The sequence below is a fragment of the Pinus tabuliformis genome, chromosome 3_2 (genome assembly GCF_031772625.1).
Source record: "Pinus tabuliformis cultivar Carrire ecotype Pingquan chromosome 3_2, CPIR1, whole genome shotgun sequence".
NCBI classification, from domain to species: domain Eukaryota; kingdom Viridiplantae; phylum Streptophyta; class Pinopsida; order Pinales; family Pinaceae; genus Pinus; species Pinus tabuliformis.
In genome coordinates, this window is record NC_142302.1 from 937,874,699 (window position 1) to 937,894,061 (window position 19,363).

General features: G+C 36.8%; 1 protein-coding gene across 4 annotated transcripts; it reads right to left on the minus strand.

Moving 5' to 3' along the window:
* Positions 1 to 1,107: 1,107 nt before the first annotated feature.
* BIM1 (basic helix-loop-helix (bHLH) DNA-binding superfamily protein) lies at positions 1,108 to 18,600 on the minus strand. Of its 4 annotated transcripts, none has more exons than XR_016257203.1 (12): positions 16,910 to 18,600; positions 16,701 to 16,778; positions 16,246 to 16,620; positions 15,968 to 16,118; positions 15,675 to 15,811; positions 13,171 to 13,279; positions 11,113 to 11,182; positions 10,892 to 10,999; positions 9,703 to 10,559; positions 2,169 to 2,292; positions 1,811 to 1,996; positions 1,108 to 1,611 (listed from the first exon to the last, which is right to left on the minus strand). XR_016257203.1 is itself a non-coding variant. In XM_089417229.1 (11 exons), the coding sequence occupies exons 1-11, from the start codon at positions 17,157 to 17,159 to the stop codon at positions 1,871 to 1,873; spliced, it is 2,361 nt and encodes a 786-aa protein (XP_089273355.1). In that variant the 5' UTR covers positions 17,160 to 18,600; the 3' UTR covers positions 1,108 to 1,870. The 4 variants fall into 4 exon arrangements, 2 of the variants coding, with proteins under 2 accessions (XP_089273355.1, XP_089273354.1); XR_016257202.1 differs by having other exon boundaries at positions 1,108 to 1,616; XM_089417229.1 differs by having other exon boundaries at positions 1,108 to 1,996; positions 15,968 to 16,094.
* Between the last annotated feature and the right edge of the window lie 763 nt (positions 18,601 to 19,363).

Sequence of the window (19,363 nt, forward strand, 5' to 3'; positions counted from 1 at the left end):
CTTACTAATATGAAACACTTGAGCCATAGACTTTAACCGATGCAGATAAATAAATGAGCAAGTGGAAACTTAACAAAGAAAGCTTCACTCTCTTGGCAATCATACCATGCTCTGCCTTAATTTTGATATAAAAAGTGAACTGTGCCTACACACCATGTGAAAAGTTAGAATAAGATCAATTGAAATCCATACATATGACCGTTCACACTCGAAGTCGAAATATCAATCAATTAGACGCATCCCTGTATCACAAACCAAGAAACATGATTGAAATTAAGGAAATAGTAACCAAGGCATCAATGCATAACACGAAATTATTTTTAGGAAAGAAAATGTTTATGTGAGTTCATAATTAAGAGGAATGGTATTATTAAAATTGAAAAATATAAAATGTTTGCCCAATATTAAATTGTGGTTTAATAAATTACTAAAATAATTTTGATGGGTGAAATTTGTTTTCATCAAATGCCTAGTTCAAATCTACATAAACAGACTTTTTTTGAAAATTAAGCTACCAAAATGAAAACAAATTATCATACAGAATTTTGTTAATTTCTAACAAAGTGGGAAAAACAGAATTATTTGTTTACTGAGTCACATAATTCTAATAGCCAGAAAGGGTAAATTTATGATACATGTGAATTGTGAACAATGTTAAACATGTTATATTTTGGAATTTTTGACTAGAATTAGGAGAATTTTTATTAACCAAATTTTAATTTTTGTTGTTTAAAATGAGATCTTGACTCTATATATAGACTCAATACTATGAAAAACTCTTGAAACAATTAAAATATGAAAAAATTACAATTGTGATTCCAAAAAAACCACAATATTTTAAACCATTCATATTCTAAAACTTTCATACTACTAAAAACCCTCTTCTTAATAAAAGGAGAACTCTTTTTGAAAGAAAAGATAAGAAATTCCCAGTTCTCAATTTTGTTTTTCGTAGTTCTCAAGTTTAGAAAGTCATTGCTCCACAAGATAAAGGGATAAATAATCCTTTCTCTTAGCCTCCTAGACCATCTCACCAAAAACAAAAAACATAAACGAACCAACCAGCGATCAGATATCGGATTCAAACAGCCAAGAATACTTCAAGCATCAAATGAATTCCACTCACTATAAATATAATCAAATAATAGAAACGTTCTACCAATCATATCCTTGTAATATGGCCGAAAACAGTGTTTGCAAATTTCTCACACAGAAGGCCCATGGAATATGTATAGAACGAACAGCTAAAAGGTTCTCCCATAATGGAACTTTATTCCGCGGATTAACCTATGAATTATTCATAAAATAATATTTACAACAATTTAAAAGGTCTATAACAGACCAAAACCAACCAATGCCATAAAAAATCTGTACATGTCATTTAAAAATACATGCTAAGCTTTCCAGCTTGCAGAGAAAACTCTTCCTGACACGTGAGAGGTACATGTAATCCTTAATCCTTATTATGGCGACTGTTGATTCCTCTCAGTAATTGAATTGGAGAGGTGAATGTTAAAACAACCTACGACCTGCTAATTTCCCTCTTTAATAATGTCTACTGTTCCCAGCAATAGAAACTTAGCAACCACAATCCTGGAATTTGCTTCTAGCCTACACTGCAACCACATAAAACTTTTTAGAAAGGCAATAACTTAAGGCTTTCCTCTCCAATGTTTTCGAGATCAAATAACCTTTTTATAAAAATAACAATGCGAGGGTCTCCTCCTTCATGTTCTAGAGATTAAATAAAACCAAACCCTTCATCTTATGATAGAAGATTAATCATATAAGTACGTTGGGAGCCACATACTTCGGGCTGGATGGAGGCCTCGTACAGCTTCGATATGCATAATCCAAAGAATAGGCTTAGCTAAACATCTCTCTCAATCTTAGGCCTTTTCGGCGGCTGCTCACACTCGGAGGATGTATCTGCAGCCCTTGACTGCCCATGTAATTGATGGTTCTGGGACGACTCCTCATGATTGTGACTGTGGTCCTGTAAAGTTTTTTCGAAAATTATCATCACAGAAGTAAAATAGGCGATATGTAAAATTAAAGAAAGTGTTTTCACTTTAGTCATGAAAGCCTGCCCCCTTTCAGTTTAAAGTTTAAACTACCCCAAAACTAAAACTGCAGTACGAATAGCTTCAGATATTATTATATTAGACCTTGATATTAGTTGTAGTTCCAGATGTTCCACACCGGCGGCCAAGGTCAATCTGCACTGATATGTTTGCTTGTGAAAGATCTAACCCTGAGTTCTGCAATGCTTGCGTTAATGTATCCAACAACCTGCAAACCCAATAATATCAACATATGGATTTTACTTTGCATTTAAACAGTTAAACAAAAGCAAAAGATCTTGCATAATGAAAAAAAACTACAGCTTGAATTCACTAGCTTAGTACTCAGACAGTAAATGTCTAATGGATAATTACAATTGCGTTTGCTCCCCAGTAAAAGAAGAACTCACATGAATAGGTATCAAGTAGGTAATAACGTATCCTAGCGATCTATAAAGTCACATATGAAAAGGCAATTGTGTTTTGTAAATATTAAAAAAATTGTTTAAAACAGAATAAAATGTTGAAAATAAATTTCATTATCCTCAATAAACCTAGGGAAAATTTGCAGGTTAGTCAAACTTGTTTTTCCCATACAAAGGTTATTTCATATATTTGGAGTACTTTCACAATGTTCCAATATCCAAAACAGAACTACTACTACAATATATGAAAATGAGAAAGAACGAGGGTTACGGGCACCTACACACCCAAGGGTTGATTGCATTTGTAAATCCTAAAATATAGAGGAAAACATGTCCATGTGATTCTCTATTAAGAGTTTGTATTTAAATGATTGATAATGATTAAGATGGGGAAGACCCCCTTTTAATACAATTCTCTAGTAACACATTCAAATATAAGATTACGTCATTTGCGATGGGTAAATCAAACTTGAGAGGTTCTTGCTTTGAGAAACAAATTAATAGTCGTTGTAGCAGAAATACATCAAAAATCGTAGATTTTCAAACTTCAGTATCTAGGTTGTTTAATCTTTCATTAGAATTAGCTTTTTCTAACTTCACATTTGAGTAAAAATTGGGATATGCAATTATTTTGTGGAAATTGTACTGGAAAAGTTTCAAAAGAGAATTGCAAAAATGTTTTAACTACTCTTTACTAACTCCTGGGGAGTTATTAATGAAACCTCAATTCTCAATTAACCTAGTGATAAGTGATTAATGATAATTTTCAATTAAATAATGAGGTTTAGTGATAAGTGATTACACATTTCTCTTCCCAAAATTTCCAATAATAAATAATAAATTATCAATTATTAATAACTCAACATTATAATAATAAACCTAAAAAAAATAGCAAAATACCGGTAATCTTATTTAAAAGCTTGTTGCATTCAAAATAGTTTATAAACATAAATTTATTCATATAAAAAAAAAAGTTGTGTTAATGAACACAACAGTTTCTACAGTGGGCAGTGACGAGTTAGCTTAATTTCACACACAAAATTTTGTAGCCCGCCACCATAATATAAACCTTCATGTTAGGTAAGGAATAATTTAATTGCAATAGTTTTAGTAATAGTTTTAGTTGATAATACATACCAACTGAAAATAACTTCTGTATGAATCATATGGTAAGGAGAATAATTTGAGAAAGATGATGTGTAACATTTGTCTTCTCAATAATTCCACCATCACCTCACACGTGCCCTTGTACCCTGGAACGCGCCTCTCTCCATTAATTATGAGAGATTCGCCCATGCCATGAATTGTAATATTGAATGTCATTGAGGAGAAAGGGGCCTCAAGACATGAGGCAAAGTAGCAAATTTATGTAGACGTCGATCTTTCAAGGTCAAAGTTCAGAGATAGACAGGGTCAGAGTTAATAGTTCCCACGTTTATACCAATAAAAGAATTTTGAAAAAATTTAACTAAATATAATAGAATTTTGAAAAATTTAACTAAATATAATATATCTATTTATGTCAATCGGGGTTAGTTTGGGTAGTCAAGAAGAGAAGTCGTTCTACCAATAAAAGAATTTTGAAAAATTTAACTAAATATAATAGAATTTTGAAAAATTTAACTAAATATAATATATCTATTTATCTTTTATCTCAATTGGGGTTAGTTTGGGTAGTCAAGAAGAGAAGTCGTTATCTTTTCTAACTAGATTCAAATCTCGTTTGTGACATATTTGTCTGGCTTAGGCTAATTCGAGTTGGCAAGATACTAGCAATCTCATCCAAGCTTATGTGGACTTCTTTTCTAACTAGATTCAAAAATTAAGATATATCACAAGAGTCGAGATTATATATTAAGATGTATTTCTATTTAGTTAGATTACATTTCTTGCAACCGACATAAATATTGAGTTGTTGACATGGTCAGCTGGCCCGATAAGGTCAGACAACTATATAATAGTTTACTCTTTTGTAGTCGTACATGATCTTAAATCGTGATTCTGAGAAAAGGACACCTCTAGCTAAAATTCATTCATATTCTACATTCCATATCAGCATGAAATTGTGCCAGATAGCTTCATGCATTCCAAACCATAGGATTGTACTCTTACACCACATGATGAAGAAAGATAAAATCTAGTAAAACTTAGAAGAATCAACCATACTTTCCATAACAAAGTATCTTTGGAAAAATTCCTATTCAAAATCAAATTGTTGTAATTAAACCTACATAGCATTATGATTCTCTTAGACTCATACTAAACTGAGTTCATGGATAAGATTTAAGCATTTTGAAAACTTCACCATTAAAAAAAAGCCTAAAAAGTCTTGCACTATCAAAATATAAGGCCTACTACCAATTATTTTGTCTTATTTCTCTTTATCATTCAACTTCACCAATAAATATCCCCTATCACATAAGTAGGAGGTTTGTTTGTACTGTTTGGTTCCAAGTATTTTTTATCCACTCCATTAATCTTTTTTTCTGATATCCACATAACAATAAATTTGCTAACCCGTACTTCCTTTTTCCATCCAATGATTAATTCATGAACAAAGCAGGTTCAGTTGAAATTTTTAATCCTTGTTTTTCCTTTTTTACCAATAAATTTACCGGGGCTTGCCTAGATCCTTACTCTTCAAAATATAACAAAATTCCTCCTCTAACATTAACTTATTCTCCGCTTCCTTTGCCTCCAAAGGTTACATAATTCCCTCTAAAACTTCCATATAGTCCCTTAACCCTAAATTTTAATTCAAAAACTTTGCAAACAAGACTGAGGGACATTTGCCTTTTCCTTCTATTTCTTACCATTCAAGAAACCAACCTGAAAAGGATTACGTGCAAAGCACTCCCAATGTTCTCTTTTTTACCTAAATAGGGAGTGTTGTCACAATGTCAAAAGAATTTTATAGTTTATTATACAAAATTTTGTATTTATCTAATTATGCCATATATTATATATCGGTGAGTTGTGCTAAAAATGCAAGTACAAGCTAGAAATATTTATCCAGAGTTCAGCCATCTGTCAGAGCTAATTAATCATGCAGCATTGACCCTTGTATCACCAGCAGAGCGCAGCAAAAAACTATATAGGGTGGTGTAGAAGCAAGCCCAGAAGTAAAGGCCTACTTTGGTTGTGGGAAGAGTGTTTAAGAAGTGGCAGGAAGCATCCTTTCCCTCCTATATCTCTCTTAGCAAGGAGGCAAAGTGAAAATAAAAGAGAAACATCTGGAATGCCAATGGTTTGAAGATATTGCACATGATCGTAAAATTGCTAGTGTCATAGGGTTAGAGTAAGAGTACAAGTAGAGGCCTCATTTTGTTTGGGGGAAAGGCTGGGGGCAGAGGGCAATCTTTTCCTCCTAAATCTCCTGCGTGTAAAGGAAATGATGAGGAAGCAATGCACAGCAGGTTTATTTGGAAATCTCTCACAGATAAGAGAATAAAGCTTCTAGAGTAAAACATTTACAATGCCAACTGTTTGGAAGATATTCAGCATGGTGTTGGCATTACTAGAGTGTGACGTAAATTGGTCTATGCATACTTTTCGGTATTTGATTGCTCATATAAGATCTTAAATGCTTTTTTTCTATATATTTCCCTTGAAGTGCTTAGTATCATTCCTTATCTTGATATGCTGATGTATAGCCAGAATTAATTAGTACATTTTCTGTGGGTGGATATACAGGCTCTTTTTATGTGGTAAAGAATATATTTTCCTTTAATTTAGTAACCGGAGAACTCACAGTAAAAACCATTTTGAATGTCCTGATGATGGATCCCTGTTGGGATTTGAAACGTTGACGAAAAATGGTTTTTACTGTGGTTTCTCCGGTTACTAAATTAAAAGAAAATATATTCTTTACCACATAAAAGGAGCCTGTATATCCACCCACAGAAAATGTACTAATTAATTCTGGTTGTACAGGTTACTAAATTAGAAGATATAAACCACAGATGTCTTAAATCCAGAATACATTTTCCTATTTAACAAAACATATTTTACAAGAAAGAATTGTTGAAAGCCTATGTTCCACCAAGACTCCAGTGCGGGAAGGCATGGGTGCGAGGAGACGCATGTGGGAATACCCTCAAATTTTAGGGAAATTTCTGGGGAGCGAGTGGATGTCGGGGTATATAATTTTTAATATATATATATAATTCAAGTTCATATTCAATAATGAAAGCATAAATAGTCCCAGAGTGCTGCTCAATTGGTTAATCCGAGAAATATGAAATCGATGAAACTCGAAAGACCCAGGTTCAAATCCCCCCTGTTGTGACCCGGGCTACAGGAAGGAAGACATATCGTAGCCCCCAGACGTTTACTGGTAGTTACGTGTCAGGCAAGTTGTTGGGTTCCTCTAGGTTACAAAAAAAATAATGAAAGCATAAATAGACTAATAGTAATACATTGATTGATCCAAACAAAATTTATATTCATAATTGAATTAAATAATGAAATACATTGATCCATCCTCATCGTTCATTTTGATACAATACATCATTCATATGACATACTCATCATTCATCCATACCATGAAATTCAATAATGAAATATTCAAATACATTGATCCATATCATTCATCATTCTATACTCTACATTGATTTAAAAATTAAATTCATCATTCATCATCCTAGAAGAGCTTGATGGCAGGTAGGAGAGTAGAGCTCAACAACCGCAGGAGAGCACAGCGCAATGGTGAGCAAGATAGCCAACTCGACGCCAGCAAGAGAGCACTCAACAGAGCTGATGATAGGCAAGATAATTTGGGAAATGAATAGGTAAGTTAACCTAGATAAGTTTTAACTTTTTAATCTTAAGTTTAGTTTTATTTTTTATTTTATTTTAAAGTTTTTTAATGAGTGAATTTTCAAATTTTTTATTATTAACTGTTATTAGACAAATTCGAGGGGGGCACATAGAATCACCCCTTTTGGGGAGTCACATTCCCCACACTAGGGAAACACACCCCCCTTGTCTCCCCACAACTCCCCAAAAAGAGTGCGTGGGGAAACGCGCCCCAGATGTTCCCTGTCCCAGGTGCGTGAGGTGCAAGGGGTGCATGCACCCAACCCTTGGGGACGTGTCTCCATGGAACACTATTGAAAACACTTCCATGAGCATCGAAATATGAGAGTTCAAGGTTGCTCTCAAGAAGTAGCGATCACAATTGCAGATTAAAGCAACATCATATGGAGAGAAGCATCCAATAATTCAAAATTTGGCATTTTGACAAACTATGCTAAAGTTTAGAGAAGCTACATTGCATATTTGCGACACTCCCATATTGATTTGTGTACTTTCACATACCTATTAGCAAACACTAAACTGGGTTGTCAAAGAAACCCTAAAATCATTATGCTAAGGCTTTACAAAGATGTTTGTTTTCCTTTCATTATTAGTTTTGGGGTATGAAATTTCTGTGCAAAGTTTACTTTTTGATTACCTCTTCCATCCCTATAAGTTGTAGGTTTCTTGTTACATAGGCCAAATTTTACTAATGGATTCCTTCCAAGCACAAATTTGGCAGAGATAGACCAATTTTCAATTTTTGTTTGTTTGTTTGTCAAGTTGTCTGTGATCCTCCAGGCTTGACCTATGGCTTGAGGAGCAGCAACCCAAGGATATCTAATTCGTCAAAGTCACCCGGGGATTGCACCTAGCCTGGGCCACACTAGCCCTAAGCTGAGTAGATTTTTTAGCATGTTTCCTCCCCCTAGCACATGGCACAACCACCCCCATGAGGTTTGATCCTGCGGCCGCCTTGCTAACGAGACCCATATTCCACTGGTTGTGTTAGTGGGACTTGACAAAGATAGACCAATTTTACTTGACAATTCAGTTGGAGAAAAAATCAATCTTATTTGTGACATTTACAGCAGGGAAGATGATTTAAATTATGACTTTGCTAGGAAAAATGCAATGTTTGGGCGCAATTTCCTTAGGAGGTTTTACTACGAAAGAAGAAAAAAATCAAGGATTTTTGCGGTGAAAGCATTGAGAATAATTCACATTGATCATTAAGAAACAGTTATTAAAAGACTTTTGCTCAATTTCCCTTTGACAAACTTTATAAATTATTCTCACTGATATCACAAGCTTTTTTGTACCTAAATTTTACTAATTTTCTGATTATCCATCTCTTGTACCTTTTTGTTACGATCCTTGAAAACACAACACTCCCAAGAATAAGCAAGGGATGCTAAAGAGCATGTTCACACAAGTATGAACCAAATAGAAAGGATTCAGTATGGAAAATAAAATTGATGGATGCTAGCAAGAAACTTCCAAGGGGAAAATTAAATTTCCTACATTGTCTAGAACAGACAGATGGTAAAAAACAAGGACACAGAGAAGGACAAAGTTTCCATACGATGAAATACCTTAATTGAGAAATATAACCAATTCTTAAATCATATTAATCTGGGCATGTGTTCCAAGAAATTGTATCTCATTTGAAAGGCACCTAGAAAATGCAGCTTCTCTGCTCCTAGCGGATAGCTACAGTGCCAGATGAAAAAAGAATTGGAATGCTATGCCCAGAATCACAAATCAGCTTGCAGGGATCAAGGCAAAATCAGGTTCCTGTTTTTGTTGCTTCTCACAACCTGCTTTTGTTCAGAATTTTGGAGATCTTTATAATCTCTTTCGCCGCATTTGTTTGCACCTATGATATGAGAATCTTAGCTAAAATACAGATCTATAATGATATATAATCACATAAAATGGTGAAAGACAAATTCAACAGATCTCCAAAACAGTTCTTTCTGTCAATCAAGTGCATTGAAATTGTATCTCACTTGAAGGGAACCTAGAAAATGTATCTACTTTGCTCCTAGCGGACAGCTACAGTGCCTGATGAAAAAGAATTGGAATGCTATGGCCAGAATGATGAATCACAACTCAGTTTTGCAGAGACCAAGGCAAAAGCAGATTCCTATTTAAGTTGTGTGTGTGTAACGACGTGATTTTGTTCGGAATTTAGAGACCATTATAGTCTTCTTTACCACACATCTTCCCCTCTAAGATATAAGAATATTCACTAAAATACAGTTCAATAAATATATAATCACATAATCGCAGTAGAAAAGACAACTTGAACAGATCTCCAGAACAATTCCTGCTGTCAATAAACTGTAGTGAAAGAGTAAAGAAGTCAGATAGAAAGCTCAGAGTGCGTAGGATTCAGGCAGCAGTAAACTTACCCTTGAGAGTAAACACTCGAAACATTTATGACACCACCTTGGATCACAAGTTCTTCCTGTTCACTAGTAGCCGGTCGAGCCTCACTTGCCCTGTGTTGATCAGGAGAAGAGCAACGTGGTTGTGGTTGCCTACTTGCTAGTTCAGCTTCTGATTGAGGCACATACTGAGATAACCTTGGAGAGTTATTTAAATATGCACTTGAATGCTGATTTTCTGACTTAGATGCTGATTTTGTATCTGCAGCTTCATCTTTGAGCAATATCCCTCCATTCTGGCCTGAATATTGTTGAATTGGTGACACCTGAGATGACCTTAGCTCAGACCACTGACTTTCATGCCCACTAGTAGTTTTTGCCACAGCAACAGTATTTCCTTGAAAATGAGACAGCTGGGCAGGTGTGGCAGAGTCAACATCTTTCTCTTTATCAAAATTGTATGCATTTGCCGGAATGCACATAGGAGTCATACCCTGAATACCCTGTAAAGAATGAATTTCAGATGTTGCCTGCCCCTTTGGATTTGCGGAATGTATATAACTCCTGCCAAAAGGAGAGTACACACACTGTTGCATGGAAAGAGTTGGAGGAATTGACTTGTTGAAAGCACCAATGTTTTCCTTCTCTTTGTAAGAAGGGGCACAGCCAGGAATAACAGGAGTAGGCTTATTAGGCTGCAACAGATTCTGTGAAGTTGGGTGCATATCTGCACCAGCAGCACCATTTTCATAACGCAATGTATTTGAAGTAACTTTGGATCTAGCTGGATCGCCAACTTCATTGTTTTGTTTCGAATCTGAAGGAATGCCAACACCAATTCGAGTACCATCCACAGGCACTTCTCCGTGCCCTGGGCTTTTCTGTCAAACAAATACAACATTATTAGCATGAAGTCATAAATGATACATTTCAACTATATTCTGAGCTCAGATGCTTCATTCAAGATCTACATCTTCATTTGAAATTCATTACACCATAGAAAAAGAGGAACAAACGACGAGAATACATTGTACATTAGATACACACCAAATGACTTTCATATAGAATAAACTAGAAAGACTTCAGTAATAAAAATGACTGACCATGCAAACCAGAAAGCTAAAAATGAATATAGCAAAAGTCATTAAGAGTTTAGAAAAATGAGCCTGGAATCAGAAAAAGCAATTTTGTCATATTAAATGTAAATTCTCACCTTGCACAGGTCCCAGACCATAGTTTTCACCCTTTCCTGATTCCAGCTCTGCTCTGTTGTTTCATACTTTCGGACCTTTTCCTGCAAAACTTGGATGTATTCGATAACCTGGAAAGGCATCCAAAAATCAGCATGTATATTGTAATATTATACATCTTAGCATCAATTGTAAAATGTTTCATAGATTAGAAGGGAAACCTAGCATCTTCACTTCAACTTGCCTCAAGAAGAAAGGATGCTTTGTCTCTCTTTTGATCACTATTTGGCACTAAATCCCTCAGCATCTGAAATCTGAATTGTTGACATCGTCAAAAACTTGTTAAATCATTATTCTACCATTCTTGAGGCATTGTAGTCAAACAAACTGGTACTATCATTCTATTTAACTTTTATTTTGAGTACACAAATCTAATATGTACAGTAACTACTAACAAGTACTTATACGCTGGAGTCTTATACAAGAATACAAATAATATAGTTGAGTTATTCATGATAAGGGTTTCAACACATCGAACATTAACCATAACAGAAACACAGTATAGCTGGCCCAATAAACCCCACTATCCATATAGCTCTACACTGTGTTACATGTTCCACTTGTATGACTCATAAATAGGCTTACACAGGGTTCAGAAACATAAGCATTTATTTTCAAAACATTACATTATTTTTTTCAACCAATGAAGAAATTCCCTCGCAACCATGCAAACTTATCCCAATTCCCCATTCAGTGTGCTCTCTAAATTCCATTCCTTCATCTGAAGGCTGACCTGGAGAAGGAGAGAGAGCAAACAAATTTGTGAACAGCAGCTTAGGTGGAAACCATACTTGGAAAAGAACACTTTAGGGGCACACTCAATCTAAACTCTAAACAGATAACTCATAGGAATGAATTATTTATTGGATCCAAAAGATCGCCTTGGGGAGCAAAACTGGAGAAAGAATCTGACACAAGAGACCTAAAACAGAGATGATAGATATAGTTAAACAGAATTAGAGAAGGAGTCTGTTAATTAGAAGGGTTTGTTGTGGTGGCCTTTAAGATTGATATTAAAAATTTATAGACCAGAAGATTAAACAGCTGTCACGCCATTAAGAATCCTAAACATTGAAAGGCTAACGACAGATCCAAAATTTTCAATCTTTTATAGATTTTAGATAATCAATGTCTAGTTTTCAATGTGCTCAGTGATTAAAATTGTGTTTTAACTAGATTTGCAACTTGGCACACGTTCTCTTATGTGAAGCTCTGCTTTCTTGAGTTCATTGAAGTACCAATTCAAAAGGGAATCAAGGCCCTCACATGCTAAGGTAGTTATTCATGTTGCACGTCATAAGAATATGACTTGAAGCAATTTAAGGAAATAGAAAAATAGCTATATTAAAGGCATAAATTGTATTCTCTGGTTTTAAGAAATTAGAATAAAGATTAGGCCTATCACACTTAGCTTAAAGGCCTCACCCTATTATTTTAGCTATATTCTATTGCATTCTTGGTTGAAACTGCTGCATTTGTAATCACTTGTTCTCAACATAACTTCCTATAAATAACTTCTACCCAACCGGTTAAGATAACTTGACATCATCTAACCCTGATCTGTTCTCCTTTTAAGTTTCAACATATTGACCAACTCGGCAAATAGTAAATGCAAAATTAATAGCACAAAAGCATCTATTCCGACATTTTAGAAATAATCCATACGCCATGAAAATATGGAATTACGTTCAAGATTCCAGCTATGAACACATTCCATGGCAATAATTCTTCTCAAACCTAGACTCAGGTATGAGACTCATGCTGACCCTCACTACAGTCAGAATCCCCTGTGTCAAGGCTTCTATCTCTTGTTATCTACTAGAAGTGTTAAAGCTTAATCTATACTGGTAGAAAAATCATGGATATGGAATTGTTACCTGCAACATGCAGCCTATACTCATGCGATTTAAGGGTCAATGGCTGCCAGTAACAACCATAAAGGCCAAGATATTTATTCTTTGGCTCCCACCAACTGCAATTGCAAAATATCCTACAGATTGATTCTCTGGTGCTAACCATCCATAAATGTAAAGGTGCAATACAATGAATTTGAAGTACAGTGCTTGTGGTGTCAGATTGGAGCAATATCTTGGATCGAATAAGTTGTGCATACAGGGTAAGACTTTTCTAAATGAGTCAGATAAATATTAATAAGATAAAATGAAATTTTGGTGAAGATGCAACACTACAGGGGACCAAGTACATTTAAATAATCTACAAAATATGGGTAGGCATAACTTGCCTATCATTGATCTTGCTCCTCCTGCGCTGTTCAGTTGCAGAATGCTTGGATCTGGGAGTGTTGGCTTTCTGATCATTGCTTCTCCCATCAGCCTTTGGTGGCGGGTCACCTGAAATGTAATATTTTAGCTTCAGATACAAAATCCTTGTTCAATGCATCTTTCCTTTCCCTAAAATATAAATCCTAATAGCATGTCAACGCCTATACTTAGTCATAACAGTTCATACTGCAATCCAATTTCAAGCACGCAATCATCTATGCACAGAGGAGATTGAACATATTTCCTAGAACACATTTACTGCCATTTCATCGGCTAATGGGTATGCACGGTGCACCGTCCCTGCTACAGGAGTTCTGCTCTGTCTCCAACACTCACATCTATCGGAGACAGAATGGCGAAGCAGATCGCCTCTCAAAGGAAGGTTGCAGCTCAGATCCTGACAAGATTTTTTTCAAATGCTTCGCCTCTGGCTCTTTTCAGTGGTCGGGGCACATTCTGATCTAACTCTGTCTATTGATTGAACCTTCTTGCTCTCTGTCCTTCTTTTTTGTGCAAAGTCCCTCCTGATGTAGATCACTGTAACAGGACTGCTCTTCACTGTTTATGAACCTTTGAGAGCAGTCCATGAATCTTTGAATTCTGATGTATCAATCACAGTTTCCAGGTTGTTGATATATCCTCTGCAAGCGATCAGCGGGATCTCCATCCCCTGTTTATTGTACTTTCTCATTTTAATTAATCTGAAAGCGTTTTTCTGTTTTGGAAAAAAAATGCACGGTGCACCGCATGATAAAGAAAAATGAGGACAACACAGCTGCAGTGAAAGACAATAACAGATAATGCTATCACTAAGCGTTATGGTAAAGAAGATTGATTCACTAAATTACAAAATAAGTACATCCAAAGCAGTTCGTCCCAGAGTTACGGATTATGACATATTATGGAAAATCATAAACAATAGGTTGTTCATGTGGCCAGAGACAATAGTCATGTTGATGCTAACGTCAGCCGTCATTGGTTAATATTCTTCAAAACCCCCATTGATTATATGAGTTTGAAAAACTGGATTTCCTTTCTTGGTTGAGATAACAGAATAGATCGATGCAATGCCAGAACATATCACCGAGAGTTAGATCAGAAATATCGAGGAAAATATCGGCAAGCATCAAGTTGGACCACCAAATTTTGAAAAATTCGCAACTATACGAACAAAACGGAAATATTGAGAGAAATTGGAGATATCTGCAACGCTGAGCATAGAATCTGTAAACATGGAAATGCCTGTGCAGTCTGCGATCGGCAACTGACATGTTTCAGAATCACGATGCAAACGGAAATCTGAGCTACGCGGAATGCAAACTCTCTATGCCACAGGAAATCCATCCATGTCCTTTTGCGCAGAATTGCGTACAAATATAACTCTAAGATATACTGTCAGAATTGCTCATTAAAGAAGACTTGCAGACAGCATAAATATCGCCCAGCAACCATACCTTAAAACAGGACAAGCATTTGACAAAGATGACAATAGAGAGACGGCAGAGAGAACGGGTTAACAAATGACAGGAGGGAATTAAAAAGAAAATTCAACTAAAATTTGTGCGCCAAGTGAATTGGAATAGATATCGGAAGAGGGAAAATAAACTTGGATACAAAGATGCATGTCAAACTTGATTTAGAAAGGACCTTGCGAAAGAAAAAAAAAAATGTATGATACGTAAATTCATGGCAGCCCAAGGTATCCTAGGAAATAGGAAGAAGCATCAAATATAATTTCAAAACATCAATTAAAGGTGCAACGATAATAAATCTTCACGATTTCAACAACTCCCTGGAATGCCCGAGATTGCGAAGCCGTAGAAGTTCAGATACAACTGTGAACCTATGCACTAAGTAGGTGGTGTGGGAATACGGTGCCAATATATTTTTTATATTTCACTTTATCGCGTAGTCTAACGAGGCAGAGTTGCACGAAAGTTATGGAAATTTCGGTCATATTTAGAAATAGACAAAATCTGGCAAGATAAGGATTTTAATAAATCCAACTTATAGTGGTTAAACTTCAAAATTTTAGATTTCCTAAACATTTTTGATAGTGCTTAATCCTCTACAAGATTTTTTTAGATTTTTATTTTTTTAAATTTTTTTAAATTTTTCTGCAGATTCCGGCCACTTTTATCCGTTTTATATCGAACGACCATCTATGTTCCCAACAAAACTTGTCAGTTCTCTGTCAATTCATAAATTTCTAACTGTAAACTCCGAGACGCTGACAATGAAACATCCATGCAAATGATCATAAGCTACTGAAAATCGAGAAGCTGAGCATTCCGCTCTACTGGATGACGCTTGCAAGAAAGTTTAGCGGGGTGAATGACCTCCTAGATTGCCTAGCTAAGATCTGTGAAGGCACCTTGTTTAATTGATTCAATATATAAAATTTTCCCAAACTTTGCGGGCACATCGAATGAGGCGCCCAAAACAAAAGGCATCGCAACCATACCTTTCTGAGATGAACCTTCCTTTCGCCCCTCGCGACTTCGATCCACATATTCATCCTCCTCATCTTCGTCATCTTCGGAGATGGCTTTTATGGACTTCATCATCTCAACAAAACCTGGACCTGTCTGCAGCCGTTGCCTGGAAACCATCACATCCAGAGCTTGTTTATGCAATTGGCGTCGAAGATGTCCGTTTGGAATATATTACACTTTTTGAATATAAAGAAAAAATCTGAAGTGACTATTGTGAGATCCGGATTTTAAAGAAAGGATAATCTGATGGCATACTGCTTACTTGCTTGAAGAAGGCAGCTGCTGCTGACTGGTCTCCACCGTGCTAAGGCTAAAAGCAGTCTTTGCAGGAAAGGACAAGTCTGCCTTTGCCCTAACGGCCGGCCAATACCCCGATTTCTCCAAATATTCTGCAAAGACCCACAATCCAAAATCTTCATTTTCCAAAATTAGCCCCAAGCAAATGCATTCAATGACATTTTTAAAAAGAAAGCTTTGAATTCAATAACATTTATCAAAATGCCTTATAGAAAAACGATAGTAACTGAAAAAGGAAGTTACCTTTGCTGAAATCACTTGTAGCCAGACCGTCGGAGGTTCGATTTCCGTCCACAACACGAATGCGTTCTTCCCACAATGTGAATGCGCCTCCTCCGTAATTGGTGCTCGAGGCAGCCCTGGTCACTTCTGGTTTTGTTTCTGCAACGTTTACGTGGACCACAGGAATCTCAGACTTACCGTTCATCTGGTTGTAACCCGAAATGTGGCTTATAGTGTAAGTACCGATACCGCCGGGAAGAACATGCTCAACGGAAGAGGCAGGAGTTGCAGCGGAGGTCTCGGCGGATGAAACCTCCAGACCTTTCGTATTGCTATTTTTGCCGCCCCTTTCCAGAGGTTGTAAAAAATCCTGCGTCTTCAGGTGCGTGGAATTTGCTGCAAGAGGCGAGATAGTAGATGTTATTCGATGTCGGAGGTTTTCTTCCCTGAACATACGGGAAGACCAGATAGTTTACCTTGGCTAGATCTGTGTTCCACGCGGTTTGAAGAGGAGTCACCATACAATGAAAGAAAGTCGTGAGGCGGTTTCGAACCTGCGACCGCACTATCAATTAATTCGAAGTGCTAGCATTCTAAATAAATCTCATGAAGCCGAACATTTATCTTAGACGCTTGCGATTTCGTTACGAGAACAATCCAAGGAATTTTGAGTAATAAAATTTACCTTCGAAAGGAAGCTGAGGTTGGGGAAGCTCCATGCAATGGCTATTAGGAGGCGGTACTCTTTGCGTTCTGAAATCTTGAAAAGGAAAACCAAAACTAGAATTTAATGCAACTGAGCACGAGAGATCTGAGGATCGAACACGGCCGGGATGCAACGAGGACGGTGGACACACAGTCGCCTGGCTTACTGACAATGATACTATTTCCTTCGGAGACCCCGCGGTTGCATTTGCACGAGGAGACAAAGCCATTTCATGGTGCTCCTTTGTTGAAATAAAATACCTTTAAAATCCGAGAATAGAACCATAAATTGAGAACTTGCAAACAAGCTGGCTTTGCATCAATTTAACAGGAATTGAAGCCCGCTTTCCCTACGAGAGGCTTGATTTTAATGAAAAGCACTCATATCTGGGATGAGGAACATATATTGCAAACGAGCTGGTCTTCTAGCAATCTAACACCTGTTCTACCGTTCCGCTTCAAAGGGTTAATTGAAATGAAAGCCTGTATAGTCTGAGATGATCATTATAATTTGAATACTTGCAAATAATATGGACTGCTAGCAATATAGCAGCTTTTCGAGTTTTCCCTCGTATCTGAAGCTTTCAATAAATCCTGACTAAATAAAAACAATTCTGATAGACTTTGTAGTCTATAGCCTGCAATTCACTTCTTCCTGCAGTTCCTTGCAATGACGTACGAAATTAACGGCAACTTTGCTTCAATTTCTCGAAAACATGCGGAAATTCAACCACGCTATGCCTCAGATACGGCAATTAAACTACATTGGAGCTCGAAATTTCGTAAAGATCACAGATTTGGCAAAATTTCACAGCTGCGTGACTCCTCGAAAATAGACTTGGCAGAAATTTAACCTCGTTTTGCCTGAAATTGCTCAAATACGGCAATCAAACGGCGTTGGAGCTCGAAATTTCGTACAGAGAACAGATTTCGCAAAATTTCACAGAAGCTTCTACTCCATGAAAACAGACTTTAAAGCTTCTTCACTTAATTTGAGAAATCTCCACTAAATTTTGTCCTTTCGATGACTTGCGGCGTGTTTTGGCCCAGCTTTACACCGTTTTCGGTGTTATCTCCGCGAGATCTGCATTATTTTCGACTGAAGGGAGCTCCAACACGAGACGCAACACGAGACTGTAAATCCGGTGCTCCGAATTTCCAAAGGCTTTAAATTTTTCCTTCCCTATTATATCTGCTGTCAATTAAGGCAACCTGCGTGCCAGCGCTCCGAGCAGGCACCCGCCATGGGCACGTGCACTACACAAGAACTCAGCATATTCCCGGCTCTTAACATGCACAGCGAAAGCCGCCCCGCGAACAATGAATGAACACAAATCCCTCACCTCGTGTCTTCAACACAAATTACGCCACGACAGCTCCAGCTCTGGCCAAGTTGCCAAGCGGATGCAATCCGCGGCCACGCGCAGCCACCGAAAACAGTCCCGGATTCACACAAAGAAAACCAAATCCCATACCGAAAACTACATCTCTCGCTCCTCCACCTTATCTCTTCAAGTTCCCACGACAAGCCCGGGTTCGATGCCGCCTCGATCAAAAGCCAGCAGAAGGACATCCAAAAAAAGCCTCCGCGTTTCCCAACCTCTGCTCAACACTGGATCTTGAACGAGCTCGGCTCCGGCCTTCAAATATCGACAGTTGCATTCTCTGAGCCCGACCCTTTTCTTTATTTTCCTTCTAACGTCCCTCTTAACGCCGTTGATGGATGCCGTTAACGCCGTTAGGCCGACACCGTTGTTAGGTGACGTCATGTCATGGGCCTTTCTTGACGTATGTGCCGTTGACCTTCAACTCTAGTTTGAGGTCATTTAGCGTCTACCATGGTTAATGTGGGGTTGACGTGTCCTTAAATTATTATTTATGTAACTGTAAGATCACGTGCGTTTTTTAATCAGGCAGGGCAGTCTATGCCTTTAATTATTTTATTCACTTAATTATTTCCCTTTTATAAGTTCAATGAAGATAGACGGTAAGTGTGTTCAAAGTCCAAGGGAAGGCATTGGCCCGTGAACCTGCCAATCAATCCTTCCTTCCTTCGCCTTCCCTGCCCTCATTGGGATCCGATCCCATTTCCCTTTTTCCCATTTATTGTATTTTAAAAATCTATCCATTTTTGGCCATAAAAACGTAGGTTACCCTAGGGTGTTTTATTTTGGTCACTCATGGCTGGGATCCTCTGGGCTGTGCACATCACCCGCAAAAACTTTCGGTTCCATGTTTTATTGTTATAATATGTTTATCTTAATTTTATTTATTTATATTATGTCCTATGTTTTAGGAGTAATGTAAGTATTAAAAAATTATTCTAAAATAAAATTTTAATTTTAATATTATTTTTTTTATATTCAAAATTATTATGAATATTTTTTAATTTCATTGGTTTATTATAAATGTTGTAAACAAATATAGTTATAAG